The 19800-nt window shown below is 41.3% G+C and overlaps 1 protein-coding gene across 2 annotated transcripts in view; it reads left to right on the top strand.

The window, feature by feature from the left end:
• Nucleotides 1-3107: 3107 nt before the first annotated feature.
• The window catches only part of LOC132828729 (neuroendocrine protein 7B2-like), a 30130-nt gene continuing 13437 nt past the window's right edge, over nt 3108-19800 (top strand). The window contains exons 1-2 of one of the 2 annotated variants that reach the window (XM_060845846.1): nt 3108-3259; nt 4128-4347. In XM_060845846.1, the coding sequence (XP_060701829.1) occupies nt 3251-3259; nt 4128-4347 (229 nt within the window). In that variant the 5' untranslated portion in view covers nt 3108-3250. Of the gene's footprint in view, nt 3260-3685; nt 3773-4127; nt 4348-19800 lie in introns of those variants that run through there. The other variant, XM_060845855.1, reaches the window with a different exon arrangement.

Here is a 19800-nt window from a genome sequence, read left to right as displayed (position 1 = left end):
ACTTTTCAGCCAACTCTCCAGTCTACCTATATCTTCCTTTATTCTCTGACAGTCCCTATGCTTTCTGCTAATCCACCAATCTTCGTGTCATCTGCAAACTTGCTGATCATACCAACAGTGCCCTCTTCCAGATCATTTGTGGATATTGCAAACAACAGTGACCCCAATACTGACCCCTGTGGAACACCACTGGTCACCTTTCTCCATTTCAAGAAACTCCCTTCAACTACTGCTCTCTGTCTCCTGTTGCTCAACCAGTTCTTTATCCACCTAGCTAAAACAACCTGCACACCATGTGACTTCATTTTCTCCATTAGTCTACCATGGGGAACTTTATCAAACGCCTAACTAAGTTGGTAAGGCACGATCTGCCCCACACAAAACCATGTTGCCTATCACTGATAAGCCCACTCTTTTCTAAATATAAATAGATCCTATCCCTCAGTACCTTCTCCAGCAACTTTCCCACCACCAAGGTCAGGCTCACTGGTCTGTAGTTACCTGGAATATCCCTACTATCCTTCTTATACAGGGGGACAACATGAGCAGTCCTCCAGCACCTCACCTGTATTTAAGGATGCCACAAAGTTATCTGTCAGGGCCTCAGCTATTTCCTCTCTCGCCTCCCTCAGCAACATGGAATAGATCCCATCCGGTCCAGGGGATTTGTCCACCTTAATAACCTCTAGCCTACCCAACACACCTTCTCTACTTATGTCAAGGTGATCCAGACTAATCAAACTTCTACCTCTAATCTCAGGATTCATGTTCCTCTCCTCAGTGAACACTGATGCAAAATAATCATTCAGAATCTCACCCATTCTCTCAGGATTGACACACAATCTTTCTTCCTTTAACCTTTAGTGGACCAATTCTTTCTCTAGTTACCAGCTTGCTTCTTATATAAAAATAAAATGCTTTGGGATTCTCCTTAATTCTGCTCGCTAAAGCTATTTCATGACCCCTTTTAGCCCTTTTGATTCCTCGTTTAAGATTTGTCCTACTTTTCCAATATTCTTCCAGGGCCCGTTCCGTTCTTGTGAGTTTCCTGTTTGAAACACTGGATGTGTCAACCCTGATCGAACCTTTAGTAATTTGAACAATCAGAATACTCACAGCTAGAGGACAAGGGTCCCAAACAGAAGTGATATTCACAAAATTGGTCTTTGTTCTCCCAATCAAATATCATAGCATTTTAGGCTTATCCGAAGAATATGGCTCTTTGATTCCATTTCATCATCCTTGGTGTGCTGATGATTTTCCACAAGGGAGCCACAATATGACACACGGTCTATTCGGGACAAGACGCCATCTGTTAATAGCCATTGAATACGCCGGGATCAATGTGTTATCCTGAACTCGGGGTAGTCCTCCTCAAACAGACGATGAATGTATTTATGGGTGTTGACTCAATTCAAATAGTCAAACTTGGCCGAAAATCAAGTTAATGTGAGTGAAATGCTGGGACATGCCATTTCCGGGCTTTCTCACATTATTCTTCTTCTGCATGTGGAACTGAAAGTCCATTCAATCACACTCAAACTGAGTATCAGTCTGTTAACCACCTCCGACATTGACATTTCCGCTTAGTACCTGAGTAGTTTCCCATCTACAGACCCACTCCAATTTAATCTACAAAGTATTACAGCCAGGCTCCCCAGGAATGATGTGAGAAAACATTATTCTGATAAAGGGTAGTGTAAACCTGGAACTCTCCATCCCAACTAGATGTTAGGCTGGCGATTGGATGGGGTGTAAATTGGACATTTCAAAATTGCGGTCAGCAGATTTTTGTTAAAGCGAGGGTATTTAATGATTTCAGAACCAATGTGGATTAAATAAATCAACCTTGATTTAACCAAATGGCGGAAAAGGTTTGAGCGACAGAATGGTCTCCTTTCTCTCTGTGTGTTAGCCGGTCTGTTAACGCAAAGTGCTCTAAATGTAATTATAAATGTATTCCGAGAGCTGCTACAGTTGCTTGCTGGTGAAGGACGCAATCGCGTTGCTGGCAGATGCCAAACCCTTATCGTCAGATTGACAGAATAATATTCATTTAGATGAAGTAACAGAAAATGACTTTGCTTTTGGAATGAGAAGTGAATTGGTAAACTTGCTCATTAATTTTATTTGACACTGACAGTAAACCCGACGCGGATGCCTCATTGTGACATATCTGGAACAACCTCTTTACAATTTCTCCCAAAAGCTCAGTTTGTGAAGTTTAGAACTCTCTCCTGACGTGTGACCCACAATGTGTGCTAGAGTCATAAGTCTCTCCATTCCGTGCCCTCTCCTCATAAACCATCCATTTAATAATCCATCTTTTCATCCAAGTTTTTGCTGTTTCGCTGCTGAATGAGATCGCCATTATCGATATCCGTTGTGAGCCATCTTGGAGGACTTTTAATTGACAAACAGTGAGGCATTAAGAGTTTAACGATAAGCATAAAGCCATTGTCGATTGTAAGGAAACCCCTATCCGATTCATTAATGTCCTTTAGGAAACTGTCTTCAACTGCCTTCCTGATGAAGGACTTTTGCCCGAAACGTCGATGTTCCTGCTCCCCAGATGCTGCCTGACCTGCTGTGCTTTTCCAGCGTCATTCTGATCTTAATTCCCATTGACACCGACTGGTTTTCCCAAGTGTTCTGACTACTCCTGACTGTCCTAATCTCCACCGTCAAATTCTGTTCCCCACCCTCCGACTTCCATATCCCTCTCCCACCGGTGCCAGGACTCTTGCTAACCTTAATTTACCATCTTACCGTCTTAATACCCTGCCATCCTACCAACTCGTTCACCAACACACCAAAAAAGCTATCTGAATATCCCAATGCTTTTCAGCACATTAGTGAATAACATTCCCAGAATACAACATGCAGTGCAGTCAAAACTGCACTCCAACCATCAACTCCACCCCACCCACAAACACAGCTGCAAATCGTACAAAATCGCAAACACAGATCTAATGTCACAGAAAATCTCTCCCATGAAATACTGCTTCTCATTCCTGAAAAGACTGGGGCGGAACACCCAGCCGGAGATATACAGCTCTGGCTCTGGATTTAAAAAGATGATAATCCGACGGTGATTATCATTAATGCAAAATTCAGACCTTAATGAAATCGCTGGCAGAAAGAATTCGAGGATAAAAGTCCCAGTCCGAGTCCTCTATGAATAAACCACCTGTCACAATCATTATTCCCTTGTCAAATTCCCAATGATTCACAACGTTGCTCGCACACTATGGAATTTGTAAGTATTGCCCAAACCTTTTATTTGCTCTCCTTCCAAATGTAATGACTCCAGAATTAATATTAATATTTCTCAGTGTTAATGATATTGTTGAGAATTGGCCACCATCTTAATACATCTATAAAACTGAGTTGCCATTTTGCATCGACCAAGCATCCTCACAGATCGTGCAAGGGGCTAGCTATCACACACACACACACACATATAGATATTCCATCCCGTTCGAGACTAGCCAGTTTTCAAGCAATTGTGTATTGACAAAGTATTTCATAGATAATATTTTAAAAAGTGGAATATTTTAAAAACTGGAAAGGTCTCGCTGTTGTTCCAGTTTGTTGCCTTCAGCGAAAGCAAATAGCAACTTCACTGCAGCAGGGGCTCTACCAATTGGCTACCAGGCGATGTCTCTGTCCTGCTGCCTAGGCAACAGCAGATTAATTATTCACGGCAGATCACAGGAGCCAGCTGAAACTGTGAGAATAACACCAACACCTCTCCTTCAAAGAAGGCAAGGTAACATACCTGATCTCAGTCCTCACTGCTGCATTTTGTAAATCTTAAACTCTGCACATCTTAGGTTAAATGAAACTAGATGTGAGAAAAATAAGTTTAATGTTGCAGTAATTGCTTTAAATGCATGAGCGAAGGATAAAAATGTGTTGTAGATTCGCACTTCAGCAATAGTCCAGCGTTTAGTGTTATTTGTTGCAGGAACATCCAACTCTCCGACTGCAATTTATTGTCGCGTACTTCACTGGCCATCACACTGCTGTTTCTTTGATTTAATTTACGATGGCCGCAGTAAATGGCGGAAATTCTCCCAGATGTAGGTCAGTCTCAGTCTCAGTCTCTCTCTCCCTCCCTCCAGGTTACCATGTTGTCTCCAATCCTCATCAGGTCAGTGATGCTGACCGTCCTCGGTTGGGCTCTAACTACAGGTCACAGCTCCAGGGATCCGGACAAGGTCTCTGAAGCAGACATTCAACGATTACTGCATGGAGTCATGGAGCAGTTAGGCATCGCTAGGCCCAGAGTGGAATATCCAGCCCATCAAGCAACGAATCTGGTCGGACCACAGAGCATTGAAGGTAATCGCTTCTGACAGTATTCTGCAGGACGGGGAGGAGGTAACTTAGGGATTTTCTTTGCGCTTTAGGTTTGTAAATGAAAAGCAAGTCCTGGAAAATATCATGAATGCAAGATTATATTCTCAATCTTTTAATAGGGAATTTAAGAGACTGGAATTGGCGATCACAGGGAGAGATGGACGTGAATGGTTTTGAAGCAGTTCTAGGGAAGTTGGAAAAAACGAGAAATGGAAAGACAAGGACATACTGACAGAGAAATGGAATAGAAGGAGATTGTGTAGGACATCACCCCTGTTTGACCAAATGGCCTATTTCTGTGTCTGCTCCAACAATCAGGTTCATTTGGATGTCCAGCACGGGGACAGACCCTACGGTCCAACTTGTCCATGCCGACCAGATATCCCAACCTAATCTAGTCCCATTTGCCAGTACTTCGCCCATATCCCTCTGTACACTTCCTATTCATATACTAATCCTGATTCCTTTTAAATGCTGTAATTGTACCAGTCTCCACCATTTGTGGGCGGCACGGTGGCACAGTGGTTAGCACCGCTGCCTCACAGCACCAGAGACCCGGGTTTAATTCCCGACTCAGGCGACTGACTGTGTGGAGTTTGCACATTCTCCCCGTGTCTGCGTGGGTTTCTTCCGGTTTCCTCCCACAGTCCAAAAAAAAATGTGCAGGTCAGGTGAATTGGCCATGCTAAATTGCCCGTAGTGTTAGGTAAAGGGGTAAATGTAGGGGAATGCGTGGGTTGCGCTTCGGTGGGTCGGTGTGGACTTCCACACTGTAAGTAATCTAATCTCATCTAATCATTTCCTCTGGCAGCTCATTCCATACATACACCATCCTCTGCATGAAAAGGTTGCCCGTAGATCTGTTTTAAATCTTTCCCCTCTCACCCTAAACCTCTGCCCTCCAGTTCTTGGCTCCCCCACCCCAGGGAAAAGACTTTATTTATCCAATCCATGCCTCTCATGATTTTATAAACCTCTATAAGGTCACCCCTCAGCCTCTGACGCTCCAGGGAAAACAGTCCCAGCCTATTCAGCCTCTCCCTATAGCTCAAATCCTCCAACCCTAGCAACATCGTTGTAAATTGTTTCTTAGTCATAGAGATGTACAGAATGGAAACAGACCCTTCAGTCCAACTTGTCCATGCCAACCCAATCTACTACACCTGCTAGCACCCAGCCCATATCCCTCCAACCCTTCCTATTCATATACCCATCCAGATGCCTTTTAAATGTTGCAATTGCACCAGACTCCACCACTTCTTCTGGCAGCTCATTCCATACATGCACCACCTTTTGCATGAAAATTTGCCCCTTTGATCTCTTTTATATCTTTCCCCTCTCACCCTAAACCTATGCCCTCTAGTTCTGGACTCCCTGACCCCAGGGAAAAGACTTTGCCTCTTTATCCTAACCATGCCCCTCATGATTTTGTAAACCTCTATAAGGTCACCCCTCAGCCTCTGATGCTCCAGGGAAAACAGTCCCAGCCTATTCAACCTCTTGCTATAGCTCAAATCCTCCAACCCCGGCAACATCCTTGTAAATGTTTTCTGAACCCTTTCAAGTTTCACGTTTTTCTGATAGGAAGGAGACCAGAATTGTACACAATATTCCAAAAGTAGCCTAACCAATGTCCTGTACAGCCATAACATGACCTCCCAACTCCTGTACTCAATACTCTGACCAATAAAGGAAAGCATACCTTCCTCATTATCCTATCTACCTGCGAATCCGCTATGAACCTGCACTCCAAGGTCTCTTTGTTCAGCACCACATCCTAAAACCTTACAATTAAGTGTATAAGTCCTGCTAAGATTTGCTTTCCCAAAATGCAGCACCTCACATTTATCTAAATTAAACTCCATCTAGCACTTCTTAGACCATTGGCCCATCTGGTCAAGATCCTGTTGTAATCTGAGATAATCTTCTTTGCTGTCCACTACACCTCCAATTTTGGTGTCATCTCCAAACCTATCTCCAAACAAACTATACCTCTTATGCTCACATCTGAATCATTTACATTAGTGATGAAAGGTAATGGACCCAGCACTGATTCTTGTGGCATTTCACTGGTCACAGCCCTCCACCATCACCTTCTGTCTTCTACCTTTGGGCTAGCTTATTGAAATAATTTAACAGATTGTAATACATAAACTGGTATGAAGCTGAAGTAATGAGAGAATCTCACCACTTTGTATTGACTGGTGTGATCGCACCCAACTTCACTGTGGACTTTGCCCTTCCTTTGAACCTTTTGACGAAACCAACTCTTGCCTCCGAAATATCCTTTCTAGTCAACTCTTAATGAGCCATCATTCTTGGTTATTTTATTGAATGACATTGTTAATGAACCCTTTCAACAAGAAATGGCTGACTGTCTTCTCTGAATCAATGCCACATTTTCAGCTTCTCTTTCTTCTTGAAAATCCTACAGTGCTTTGTACCTGCTTCCAAATACCATCATAATTTTAATTAAATCCATTCATGAGATATGCTGCATAACTGGCTGGGTCAGCATTTATTGCCCATCCCTGATTGCCTTTGAGAAGGTGATGGGGAGTGGCCTTTTTGAACTGTTGTGGAGAGGAGGTAGACCAGCAGTACCTTGAGGAATGGAGTGCCAGGATTTTGGTCTCGTGACAGTAAAATATCAATGATTTTCCAAATTCCAAGCCAGGGCCTGTCAACACAGCTGTACTATATAGATCAACTGGGAGAAAGAGAGGACTGCAGATGCTGGAGATCTGAGTTAAAATGTGTGGCGTTGGAAAAGCACAGCAGGTCAGGCAGCATCCGGGGAGCAGGAGAATCAACATTTTGGGCATAAGCCCTTCATCCTGACTGGCTGTGCGTCTCCAGCACCACACACTTTGACAACTGTAGTATAAGCTCTTCTTTCCTGTCACCTGAAGAATCCCTCGACTTTCTATCTGTCTCTTTTATCCTTTTTGCACATCACACTCTTGATGCCAGTATCTCCAGACACGAAGCCAGTTTCTATACCTGTGATGGCAATTTCATAAAATATACAATACCAAGGCTTTTCTGTGCCAATATTTATACCACTCAAGTGTGTAATAATGCTTTGTCATGACTGCTCCCATCCCCCTCAGCACTGTCTAACTGCTTGTTTATTATCAGATCGTCAAAGATCATCCTTCATCAGCAAAGGTGGAACAGGTGAACAGGCCAAGGCTGCTTCCATTGGTGGCAGGGTCAGTGATGAGATTCTCATGGAAATTGAAAATAAATTACTTTGCATATAGATTTGGACTGCTTTATCTCTGCCTCACCTGTCTCATAAAGAGAAATACTTGAAGCAGCAGTAGGTGTAAAGTTATGGAGGGTGCGTGCAGCAGTCAAATTAATTTTGGATTTATCCAGCAAAAAGCCAGCAGAACCTTCCCTTCGGTTAAAAACCTGGAGAAAGTGAAAGCTGCAGATGCTGGAGATCAGCATCCGAGGAGTAGGAGAGTCAATCTTTTGAGCATGTGCTCTTCATCAGAACATTTTCATCTTGACGAAGAGCTTGTGCCCCAAATGTTGACTCTCCTGCTCTTCGAAGGCTTTTCCAGCACCGTGCTCTTCAACTTGGGTTGTAAATCTGTTGAGTTTAGTGTTAAATTAATCCTACATTATTACTTCAAAGAAAGCAGGACCAAAGGAAATGATGAGCATTCCAAAAAGATATCAAAGAAATTTGTTTTATTCAATTGAGAAATATTGAGGTTATGCAAAATGTGGGGCAAAGAAATGCACTTTATGAATCTGAAAGGCTGATTTGCATTTATATAGCACCTATCACGACCTCAGGACATCCAAAAGTGCTTTATAGCCAATGAAGTATGGATGCAGTTGTGATGCATGAAAGATGACCGCCGATGTATACACAGCAAGATCCCACAAACAGCAACGACTAGAGCACTTTTTAAAAATCTTGGTTGGGGGACAAATGTTGGCCAAGACCCCTGGAGAACTCTGCTGTTGTCCTTCAAAATAGAATATTTTACATTCATCTGAGTGGATAGATTCGGCCTTGGTTTAAAGTCTCATTTGAAAGATAGCACCTACATCAATGTAGTATGATGACAGTAGTACACTGGTATGGGAGTGTAGATTGTGTTAAAGTGCCTGGAGTAGGATTTGAACCCACAATTCTCTCACTCAGATGAGCCTACTGTTAGATTCCAGAGTAGGATGATACTGGAGCACATCTTCACACAGTCTTGTTTATTTAGAGTTAAATACCACATGGACACGCATCCTAACTCAAAACCCCTACAGTGTCTCTTTGTGTGCTCTACAGTGTATGCAAATAATTTTTTAAAATTTCAAATAGTATTAATCCACGCTACCAACAAAGGCACACCTTCCACCATGAGCAAAGCATTTTGGCTTTTTCTTATGTCTGGTATTTTTAATGTTAAAGCTAAGACTTTATTGACCATGGATCAACAACCTCTGCTGAAAGAAACAAGCCATGCACATGTGAACAGTGTAAACATCATGTTTATATATCTCCTTCAGACAAAAACATTGAAATGTCAGGAGCCATTTTGATTATTGAACAGTTCAGATTCTTAATGAGGGGTCTCCTTGGTAGTTTCTTCATGATGTTACCTGTCAAACATTTCATTGTTCAGGAAAGAAACAGATTAAGAATTTCCATGATGTGGTTTAGTTCTGTATTGTGAACTGGTTATATCATAAAGCTGTAGACATAGGTCATTACCCTCCTGGATTTGTAACGACGTGAAAAAGGGATCAGAAAACCCTTTCATGAAGAGAGTACCTATTTAAAGATGACAGCACTCTTATGAATGCAAAGAAAGTCCTCTGGATAAAATCTAAGTTGACTCATGATGTGATTTTTTTTAAAAGAATATTCTTTCTCTTCAGCTAATCATTGGGGAACAAAATATTGCAGCTACATTTGGCATGAAGATGAAGATAAAGCGCTACTCTGATGTATTCCTAACTTGGCTATTAAGTCCACATTTTCCCAAATGTGAGTAAATCCTGTCCATAAGAATCTTCTCCAAAGGGCGATTGAGGTAAATCCACATCTGGCATGTGGGAATTTTTTAAAGGCCAGTTGGTTAAAGTTCAGGATCAGCGTGTTCCTGTGAAAATGATGGATGACAAGATTCGGGAACCTTGGATGAGGAGAGAAGTTGAGAGCTTAGTTAAAAAGATAAATGTAAGCTTTAGGAAACTGACATAGCAAGAGTACAAAGATAGTGGGAAAGAACTCCAACAAGGTGTTAGAAGGGCTTAAAGGGGCCATGAAATGTCTTTTGCAAGCAGAATTAAGGAACATCCCAAGGCGAATCATACATGTATAAGGAGTAATAGGGTGGCTAGGGAAATGGTAGATTCACAGCAGGAATTCATTCATGGAGCTGGTGGAAGTGGGGGAGATCCTTCACAAATACTTTGCATCAGTATTTATAAATCAGTATTCATAAAGAGAAGGACATGGTAGATACTGACCCTCGGGAGCTGTATGTTGTTATTCCAGGGCATGTCAAAATAAACAAAAAAGGAGGTATTGGGTATTTTGAAAAGCATTAAGATGGACAAAACACCAGGACCTGATGGGATCTATCCCAGAGTGCTGAGGGAGGCAGGTGAGGAAATTGCCGGGGTCATCTTCAAAATCTTTTATTTCATCTTTAGTCACAGGAGAGGTTCTAGAGGACTGCAGAATAGCCAATATTATTCCTTTGTTTAAGGGTAAAGGAAATTACAGGCCGATGTACCTTAGCCACTGGGAGGGAAATTATTGGAGAAGATTCTTAGGGATAGGATTTACTCACATTTGAAAAATATGGACTTATTAGCAATAGGCATTGCTTTGCATGGAGAAGGTCATGTCTCACAAACTTGATTGAGTTTTTTTGAGGAAGTGACTAAGATGATTGATGAGAGCAGGGTGGTGAATGGTGTCAATATGGACGTGAGCAAAACCTTTGACAAGATCCTTCATGACAAGCTGATACAAAAGATGGAGTCATGTGGGATGCATGGCAAGTTGGTAAGATGGATACAGAACTGGCTTGGTCATAGACAGAGAGTAGTAGTGGAACAGTGTGTCAATGACTGGAGGTCTGTGACCAGTGGTGTTCCACAGGGATCAGTGCTGGGACCCCAGTTATTCGTAATATATATAAATGAACTGGAGGAGAATATAGGAGGCCTGATTTGTGAGTTTGCAGATGACATAAAGATTGGGGAGCTGCAGATAGGAAGAAGGATTGCTAGAGGATACAGCAGAATATACATTGATTAAGAAATGGCACATGGAGTTTAATCTGGACAATGTGAGGTGATTCATTTCGGGAGAACTAATGCGGGAGGGAAGTATACAGTAAATGGCAGAATCCTTAATAGCATCAACATACAGAAGGATCTAGGTGTACAGGTCCGCAGTTCCTTGAAAGTAGCAATACAAATGGATATGCTTCATGCTTGACTTCATCGGTTGGAGCATGGAACATAAAACTTGGCAAATCATGTTGCAGCTATATAAAATTTTACTTAGACCACATTTGGAATATTGTTTACAGTTTCAGTCACCACACTACGAGAATAATGCGGAGGCTTTGGAGAGGGTACAGAAACGGTTGACCAGGATGTTGCTTGGTTTTGATGGTAATAGCTGTGAGGAGAGATTGAACAAACTTGGTTTGATTTCACTTGAACATTGAAGGATGAGGAGTGACCTGATAGAAGTTTCCAAAATTATGAGAGACAAAGATAGAATGGATAGTCAGAGTCATTTTCTGGGGTAGAAATGCAGGGGACATGGGTTTAATGTTTAAGGGGCTAAGTTTAAAGAAGATGAGAGGGGCAGGAATTTTACACAGAGGGTGGTAAGTACCTGGAATGCACTGCCAGAGGAGATGATGGAGGAGAATACAATAGCAATGTTTAAGAGGTATCTTGGCAATATTTGAACGAACAGGGAATAGAGGGATACAGATTGTGTAGAGGCAAAAGATTTAACATCATATGTCAAATCAGTCATGGTGGGCTGAAGGCCCTGTCTCTACACTGTACTGTTCTTGGTTCTTTGAAAGCATGACCCCACTCATTGAAATATTAAGTAATGTTAAAATGAAGCTTGAATCCAGTTGACTTTCTAGTATTTTAGTTATAAACATTGATCATAAAATGAGCAAATAGTAAAATGCCACAATTTCACATGATGTTGCAGAGTGAAATACTTTCTATCAACAGCCAAGTAAGCTTGCACTATGTAAATATTGGTAAGCTTTTTCTGTTAAGCTAGTAGGTGACTTGTTGTTAAAAATGTTTTTATTTAACCTAATTTTCTAATCCACCTATTTTAAGATGTTATTACACATGTCAGGAACAGATGGGATTTGAAGCCTGGCCCTCTGGCTTTGAGGTAGGGACACTATCACAGCACCACAAGGATCCTCTTTCTTACTGCATATAAACAATTAAGCATAATTGGAAATGTTGTGTTCAGGCACTTGTATAGGAACTCTACTAACTTGACTGGATACCCCAGCAGATACACCTGGAGTAGGTTTCATACAATCAAGTTTAAACATTCAACCATTAGTCTGTATACTTGATATATTCAACACTTATGCAAAGGCTTAATATAATTTCTGAAGTAGAACTCTAACATCCAAGTCAGACGGTTGCTGGTTCAAATCTCACTCCAGAGACTGAAAGATAAATTCTAGGCTGACACTTCAGTGCACTCCCCAGGAACTGCCTGAACAGATGGGGGTGACATTTATACATCATAGACTGAAAGGAGACAAAGGCAAGAGAGTAGATCCCCAACTATCAGATCAGCTGTAAACATTTGAAATCTGTGAGGGTTGAGACTTGAATAGAATAAATGATAACACTGGCAAAGATACAAGACTACAATATTCTCAAACTGGCTCCATTGGACTTCTGACTTGCTGTGCTTTTCCAGCACCACTATAATCTGGATTCTGGTTTCCAGCATCTGCAGCCTTTGTTTTTACCTAGTTCCATTTTGGAAATAACAAGCAATTAAGGCTTACAATATACTTTAATTTATATACTTTTATTAATACTAATAACTTATGAGGACCTATCAATGGAAAACTTATCTTGCAAATTAAGTGTTTCGTGACTCCATGTCAATAATTACAGAAGTGAAATGTGGCTGAAAACTGCCAATCCAGTTTGTGTTTTAAACTACAGGGTGACTGAACGCTTTCATCCACTGGGTCTTACATTAAACTATGAGGCCAAAGATTTACACATCCAGTTACTCAGATGATACTCACAAAGCTGAATCAACCATTCAGTTCTCAAACCTGTCCCTCAATCGTTTTTATTTTAACTCACAGAAACACTGGTACTTTCCTGCCAGCTATCTGCCTTTACTCAGCTCGGATACTAAAAAAGTTGCACATTCCTTTACCCAACCCAGCTGGCTATATCTTGTATCTGTTCATATCTGGAGAACTGATGGAATGTTCAGGAAAACAATTGTAATTTCTGACATGTTGACCCATGTCGACTGTCCACAAGGAACAAAAGATAAATGTGTCTTTTTTATAGCCCTCAGAACCTGTAATGATGAGGCACTGGTTATTCCCTGCATGATTAGCTGTGTGAAGGGTGAACAATGGCCTCACCCTCATGGGCAAACAGAGTCAGACAGCACTGAAACACACCCTTCGGTCCAACCGGTCCATGCGGAATATAATCCCAAACTAAAGTATTCCCACCTGCCCGCTCCTGGCCCATATTCCTCCTAATCTTTCCTATTCATTTACTTACCTAAGTGTCTTTTAAACATTGTAACTGTGCCTATACATCCAGCACTTGCTCAGGAAGTTCATTCCACACACAAACCACCTTGTGTATAAAAAAATTGTCCCTCATTTCTTTTTAAAATCTCTCACCTCTCACCTCCGAAATATGCCTGCTAGTCTTGAAATCCTTCACTTTAGGGAAAAAACACCTAACATTAACCTTATCTATGTCCCCCCAAGATTCTATAAACCTCCATAAGGCCACCTCTCAACCTCTTATACTGCACTCCACTATCCAGCCTTTCTTTATAACTCAAACCTTCATTTCCAGCGATGTCCTGATAAATCTCTTCTGAACCCTCTCCACCATAATAATATCCTTCCTATAACAGACCAACTAGAGCTGGACACAGTATTCCAGAAGAGGCCTCACCAATGTCCTGCACAACCTCAACATAACTCCTCAACTCCCGTAGTTGAAAAGTGTGGCGCTGGAAAAGCACAGCAGATCAGGCAGCATCTGAGAAGCAGGACAGTTGATGTTTAAGGCATCAGGACAAAGGGTTTACGCCTGAAACATCATCTCTCCTGCTCCTCTGATGCTGCCTGACCTGCTGTGCTTTTCCAGCGCCACACTTCTCGATTCTGATCTCCAGCATCTGCAGTCCTCACTTTTTCCCAACTCCCATACTCGAAGTTCTGAGCAATGACGGCAAGAATGCTACACTCCTTTTTAACTATCCTGTCTACCTGTGACGCAAACTTCAAAGAACTATGTATCTGAGCTCCTAGGTCCCTCTGTTCTGCAAAACCTTACCTTAATTGTATAAGTCCTGCCCCTGTTTGTTGTGTCAAAATACAATACCTCGAATTTATCCAGATTGAACTCCATCTGCCATTTTCAGCCCACTGACACATTTGATCAAGATCCCTTTGTAATCTTAGAAAACCTTCACCACTGTCTGTGATGCCCTCTTTGACTGTTCCAAGCACTCCACATAGTTGATTAGCATCACACAGGTGGGATCCTCATACTGTTTCAAGGCCCCTATTATTCTGAAATCAGAACATGTTTTAACGTTCCCTTAATGAAATTCCTCCTGGGTGTGTCTTGATGATCAAATATATTGCTGCATTGGCATACTACCTGACTCCACAGCACCGTAGGCTTCATTCTAGTTTTGGATGGGGGGTCTGGTGGCGCAGTGGCTGCCTTGGAACCAGAGGTTCTGGACGGCTCTGCGTACCATTTGACGGCAAAGGAAGATGTGGCTTAATGCGGCCAATCATTTGGTTATCAACCTGTCGCTTTTCGTAAACATCTACAGAGGACGTGGTGCATGTGGGAACGGTTCCTGCTTGGCCACGCTTGGTGCAGTGTGACCCTGTCACACCACATGCTAGACAACTGTTCCAGGAAAAGCTACTTATGCAATCAGATGTGAGTATGTGCTTTGTTTGCCTCACAGAAGAATGAAAGAGAAGGTAATTTTATTACTTTTCTCCTGCCTTAAGGAATACAAGCTTGTACATGCAGGTGAATTGACATTTCCTTTTTTCATGCACTCAAACCTTGTGTTCCACAAAAATCAAACCAACAAATTCAATGGTAACCAATATGACTTAATCTCATTGTGTCCTATGTACGTTTTCATGGTATAACAGGCATAGCAGCCGAAAATTAATCATTAAATTGTTATTTCAGGATTTTCAATATATGTTATCCAACTATGATCTTTTTAACCAGCAGTGCAGACCTGAGGTGCTGAGTTAACATCTCCTACCCTTCCTTCATATTACTGTATTATTTTTTAGATGAGCAGTTACATCAAGGCCCTTTCTAACCTCCAACGTGTTATTTTGTTGAAGTATTAGAGGAATTATCTGTGGTAAATCAGTCAATATTTATACTTCCAAGCAATAGATCTATTGTTGCTGTTATGTGGGAAGCTGCAGTATGCAAATCGGCTGCTGTATTTTCGAGATAGTATCAGTGCTACGTTACAAAAAGGACACCTCTAGCTGTAAAGGGCTTAGGGAATGCTGAGGTCGTGAAATGTGCTTGATAAGTGTAAGACTGGATTTCTTTTGTTGTGAACTGATGTAGGCAGTGGAGGCATAGCACATTGACGTGGAAAATGAACAGCCACCTGACAGGGAAAAATGAGATTGATTTTTGTTTTTTGCTCAAATGTCACTTCAGAGAGGATATTCCCTAGCCTGATTCTGTCAGCTTTTCATTTAGTCCAGCAATTCAAAGACAGGAGAAAGCAGGTCTAAGTCAAAAATCACATCTCCACAGCAATTGCTGCATTTGCTTCCAACCACAAAAAGACTTCATAAAGAAATCAGCAAACGTAAAGTTTAACATTGACCACAATTACTCCTACAATGCAGAATCTTCTCCCCCACACCCCAATTGTTGAATATTTGATCCTCATGCCTTTTATTATATTAAAGATGCTGTATCGTTAAAAAGGAATTGTAACAAAGCAGATACCAGTGGCCTAGCTGGGATATGACTTAAAGTTTGAACAATTTCTATGTCTGATAACAGTAAGTTTATAAATAACCTTCAACAAAATTAGACACTGATGTGTTTATGATACAAATATGGTTTGTCTGAAGTTGCACCGTGACAGTGCTATTCCTGGTGGTGACATCAGTTCTGGCCTGAGACTGCTGCAACATTCGGGTAGTTTCATTCAGATTTTTTGACATTTCTATTTGATCCACTTCAGAGTAGACCATTGTGAGCTATGTTCCCATGCTGGTGATAGTAGTAGATCGTGGAAGATAACAGAGATTTGCTTGGGATTTTCTAATTTGTGTTCTTGATGTGTGAAGGTTCCTGTCCGTGCATCCTTCAAAAATCCCTCTTTTTGCAGAAAAAAAATCATTAATTTATATTTCCAATGAATATAACCCACTAAACTGACAAAGTTATTATACAGTGAGTAATGTTGATTTTTCCCATTGTTTCTTGCTACACTCAAATTTTTTATTTGTAATGTAAATATTTCTAATGGTGATTTATTGGCTTAATCTGTATCACAATGGCATGGTAGTCCTGCGTCCAATTTTGAAATGAAGCCTTTGTATGATGTGTTTTCAAATATGTCACATTAAACCAGGAAAAGTGTGCCAACATTTGTAACACACAGTGGCACAAACCATCACAAAATGTATAAAATTCTAATGAAACCAATGAAATGACCAGCTTGCCCGACTCACTGATTCTTGCTCAGAACAAAAGCAGCTCACACAAGGTTACAACAAAATAACTAAGTGAAAAATCACACAACACCAGGTTATAGTCCATCAGGTTTAATTGGAAGTACCAGCTTTTGGAGTGCTGCTCCTTTATCAGGTGGTTGTGAAGGATGATGAAGGAGCAGCGCTGTGAAAGCTAGTGCTTCCATATAAACCTGTTGGACTATAACTTGGTGTTATGTGATTTTTAACTTTGTACTCCCACTCCAACACCGGGACCTCCAAATCACAAAATAACTAGCTTTTGTGACTCACTAGTTTAACAGAAGACTGAGAAATAAAAGCTTTTCTAACTTACTACTATGCAACTTAAACCACACACCTTCAAAATCCCAAATAGACACATACCCAATCACAATTAAAGTTAAAAATCTCACAACATCAGGTTACAGTCTAGCAGGTCTATTCAGAAGCACTAGCTTTCAGAGCACTGTTCCTTCATCAGGTGGGGCAGGATCATAAGACACAGAATTTATAGTAAAAGATAACTTAAGTTATCTCAGGAATGTGACTTAAAAGAAGTTCTGGGATTTACATACTAATGAACCGAAACATGCAACCCATTCTAAAAGATAAAAGACTTAGCAGCAATCTAGGTTTGTTCAGTATTGTTTTAATTATGTGATGCTGTAATATTTTGCTATAAATCTTGTGTCTTCTGATCCGGCACAACTAGCTACGTGATGAAGGAGCAGCGCTCTGAAAGCTAGTGCTTCCAAATAAACCTGTTGGACTATAACCTGGTGTTAAGTGATTTTTAACTTTGTCCACTCCAGTCCAACACTGGTACCTCCACACAATCATAATGAAGACAGAGAAACTACAGTTTTACACAGATAGTACAGGTGGAAAAACAACATAGATGAGTAACCAAAACCTGAAGATAAAAAATCCAGATTTCAAGATAGAGGGGTGGGATTTAAATAGTCTTTTGTGCTATTTATAGCACCGATAACACACTGTTGTCTGTAGGGTGATGGTTGTTCTTCAATTCGATGCCTGACCAGATAGACCTAGGTCTTGTTTTATGTTAAGTTTCCTTGATTTTTCTGTTCTTTTTTTCCTACTCTGAGAGAAAGGGGGAGGCACAAAAATGGATCCTTCAGTTTGCAAGCTCAGGTTGTTTCTCTCTGCTGCCCTAATGCTCTTAGGTGTTTCACATTCTGCAGCTCAGTTAATCAGAGCACTGTTGTCAAGCAGGATGTTGATGCCATTTGTTCCTGAATTCACTTTCTCGATGCTTCAGAAGATAACGTTGTATCACATAACACGGCAATGTGTAGCACTTAATTTTCAAGTTGCAAAGCTTTCCTGGTTTTTAAGTTCTTTAGCTATCCAATTTAAAGTTCAAGCTATAATCCCTAAAAAGAAAATAAACACTTTCTTATAAAGATCATAGAACACAGAACATAGAAAAATGCAGCACAGTACAGGCCCTTTGGCCCTCGATGTTGCGCCGACCCAAGCCCACCTAACCTACACTAGCCCACTATCCTCCATATGTCTATTCAATGCCCATTTAAATGCCCATAAAGAGGGAGAGTCCAGCATTCCATGAACTCATGACTCACTGAGTAAAGAATCTACCCATAACATTTGTCCTATACCTACCTCCCCTTAATTTAAAGCTATGCCCCCTCGTATTAGCTGACTCCATACGTGGAAATTGTCATCCCTATCTAAACCCCTAATCATCTTGTACACCTCTATCAAGTTACCCCTAAACCTTCTTTGCTCCAATGAAAATAGACCCAAATGCCTCAGCCTTTCCTCATACGATCTTCCTACCATACCAGGCAACATCCTGGTAAACCTCCTCCGCCCCCGTTCAAGTGCCTCCACATCCTGCCTATAGTATGGCGACCAAAATTGTATACAATACTCCAGATGCGGCCGCACCAGAGTCTTATACAACTGCAACATGACCTCAGGACTCCGGAACTCAATTCCTCTACCAATAAAAGCCAGTACGCCATATGCCTTCTTCACAGCACTATTTACCTGGGTGGCAACTTTCAGAGATCTGTGTACATGGACACTAAGATCCCTTTGCTCATCCATGCTACCAAGTATCCGACCATTAGCCCAGTACCCCATCTTCTTGTTACACTTAACAAAGTGAATCACTTCACACTTACCTGCATTGAACTCCATTTGCCACCTTTCTGCCCAGCTCTGCAGCTTATCTGTATCCCGCTGTAACCTGCCACATCCTTCCTCACTGTCAACAATTCCACCGACTTTCGTATCATCCGCAAACTTGCTCACCCAACCTTCTAGCCCCTCCTCCAGGTCATTTATAAAAATGACAAACAGCAATGGTCCCAAAACAGATCCTTGCGGAACACGGCTAGTAACTGCACTCCAAGATGACCCTTTACCATCAACTACTACCCTCTATCTTCTTCCAGCCAGCCAATTCCTAATCCAAACTTTTAAGCACCCTCAATGCCATACCTCCGTATTTTTTGCAGTAGCCTACCATGGGGAACCTTATCAAACGCCTTACTAAAATCCATGTACACCACATCTACCGCTTTACCTTCGTCCACCTCCTTATTGAATTCTTTGAGAAGGTAACTAAGGTTTGTGAGGCACGACCTGCCCTTCACAAAACCATGCTGACTATCCTTGATCACATTATTCCTATCCAGATGTTCATAAATCCTATCCCTTACAATTCTCTCTAAGACTTTGTCCACAACAGAAGTGAGACTCACCGACCTATAGTTACTAGGGTTATCCCTACTCCCCTTCTTGAACAAGGGAACCACATTTGCTATCCTCCAGTCTTCTGGCACTATTCCTGTAGATAACAAGGACATAAAAATCAAGGCCAATGGCTCTGCAATCTCCTCCCTTGCTTCCCAGAGAATCCTAGGATAAATGCCATCAGGCCCAGGGGACTTATCTATTTTCACCCTTTCCAGAATTTCCAATACCTCTTCCCTACATACCTCAATGCCATCCATTCTAATTAATTGTGACTCAATATTCACATCGACAACAATGTCCTGTTCCTGAGTGAATACTGACGAAAAGAATTCATTCAGTGTCTCTCCAATCTCTTCAGCCCCCACGCACAACTTCCCACCACTACTATCCTTGACTGGACCTATTCCTACCCTAGTCATTCTTTTATTCCTGACATACCTATCAATAAGATCTCCATTCAACTAGCGGACTAAGTAATGGCGTACCAATCCATTAATTAAACAATAATAAATTAATTTATGCTATATTAATGTCAAGTGTTTTTCTCTAAAGTGAATTTCAATATCATAGTGTGCTAGGATTATAAATGAAGCTCTTCAATACAAAGGTTGCTGGAAAAGCTCAGAAGGTCTGGCAGCCTCTGTGAAGTGAAATCAAAGTTAACATTTTG

This window comes from Hemiscyllium ocellatum, chromosome 2 (assembly GCF_020745735.1).
Source record: "Hemiscyllium ocellatum isolate sHemOce1 chromosome 2, sHemOce1.pat.X.cur, whole genome shotgun sequence".
NCBI lineage: Eukaryota > Metazoa > Chordata > Chondrichthyes > Orectolobiformes > Hemiscylliidae > Hemiscyllium > Hemiscyllium ocellatum.
The sequence above is the reverse complement of the archived record's forward strand: the minus strand, read 5'-3'. Positions and strand labels throughout refer to the sequence as shown.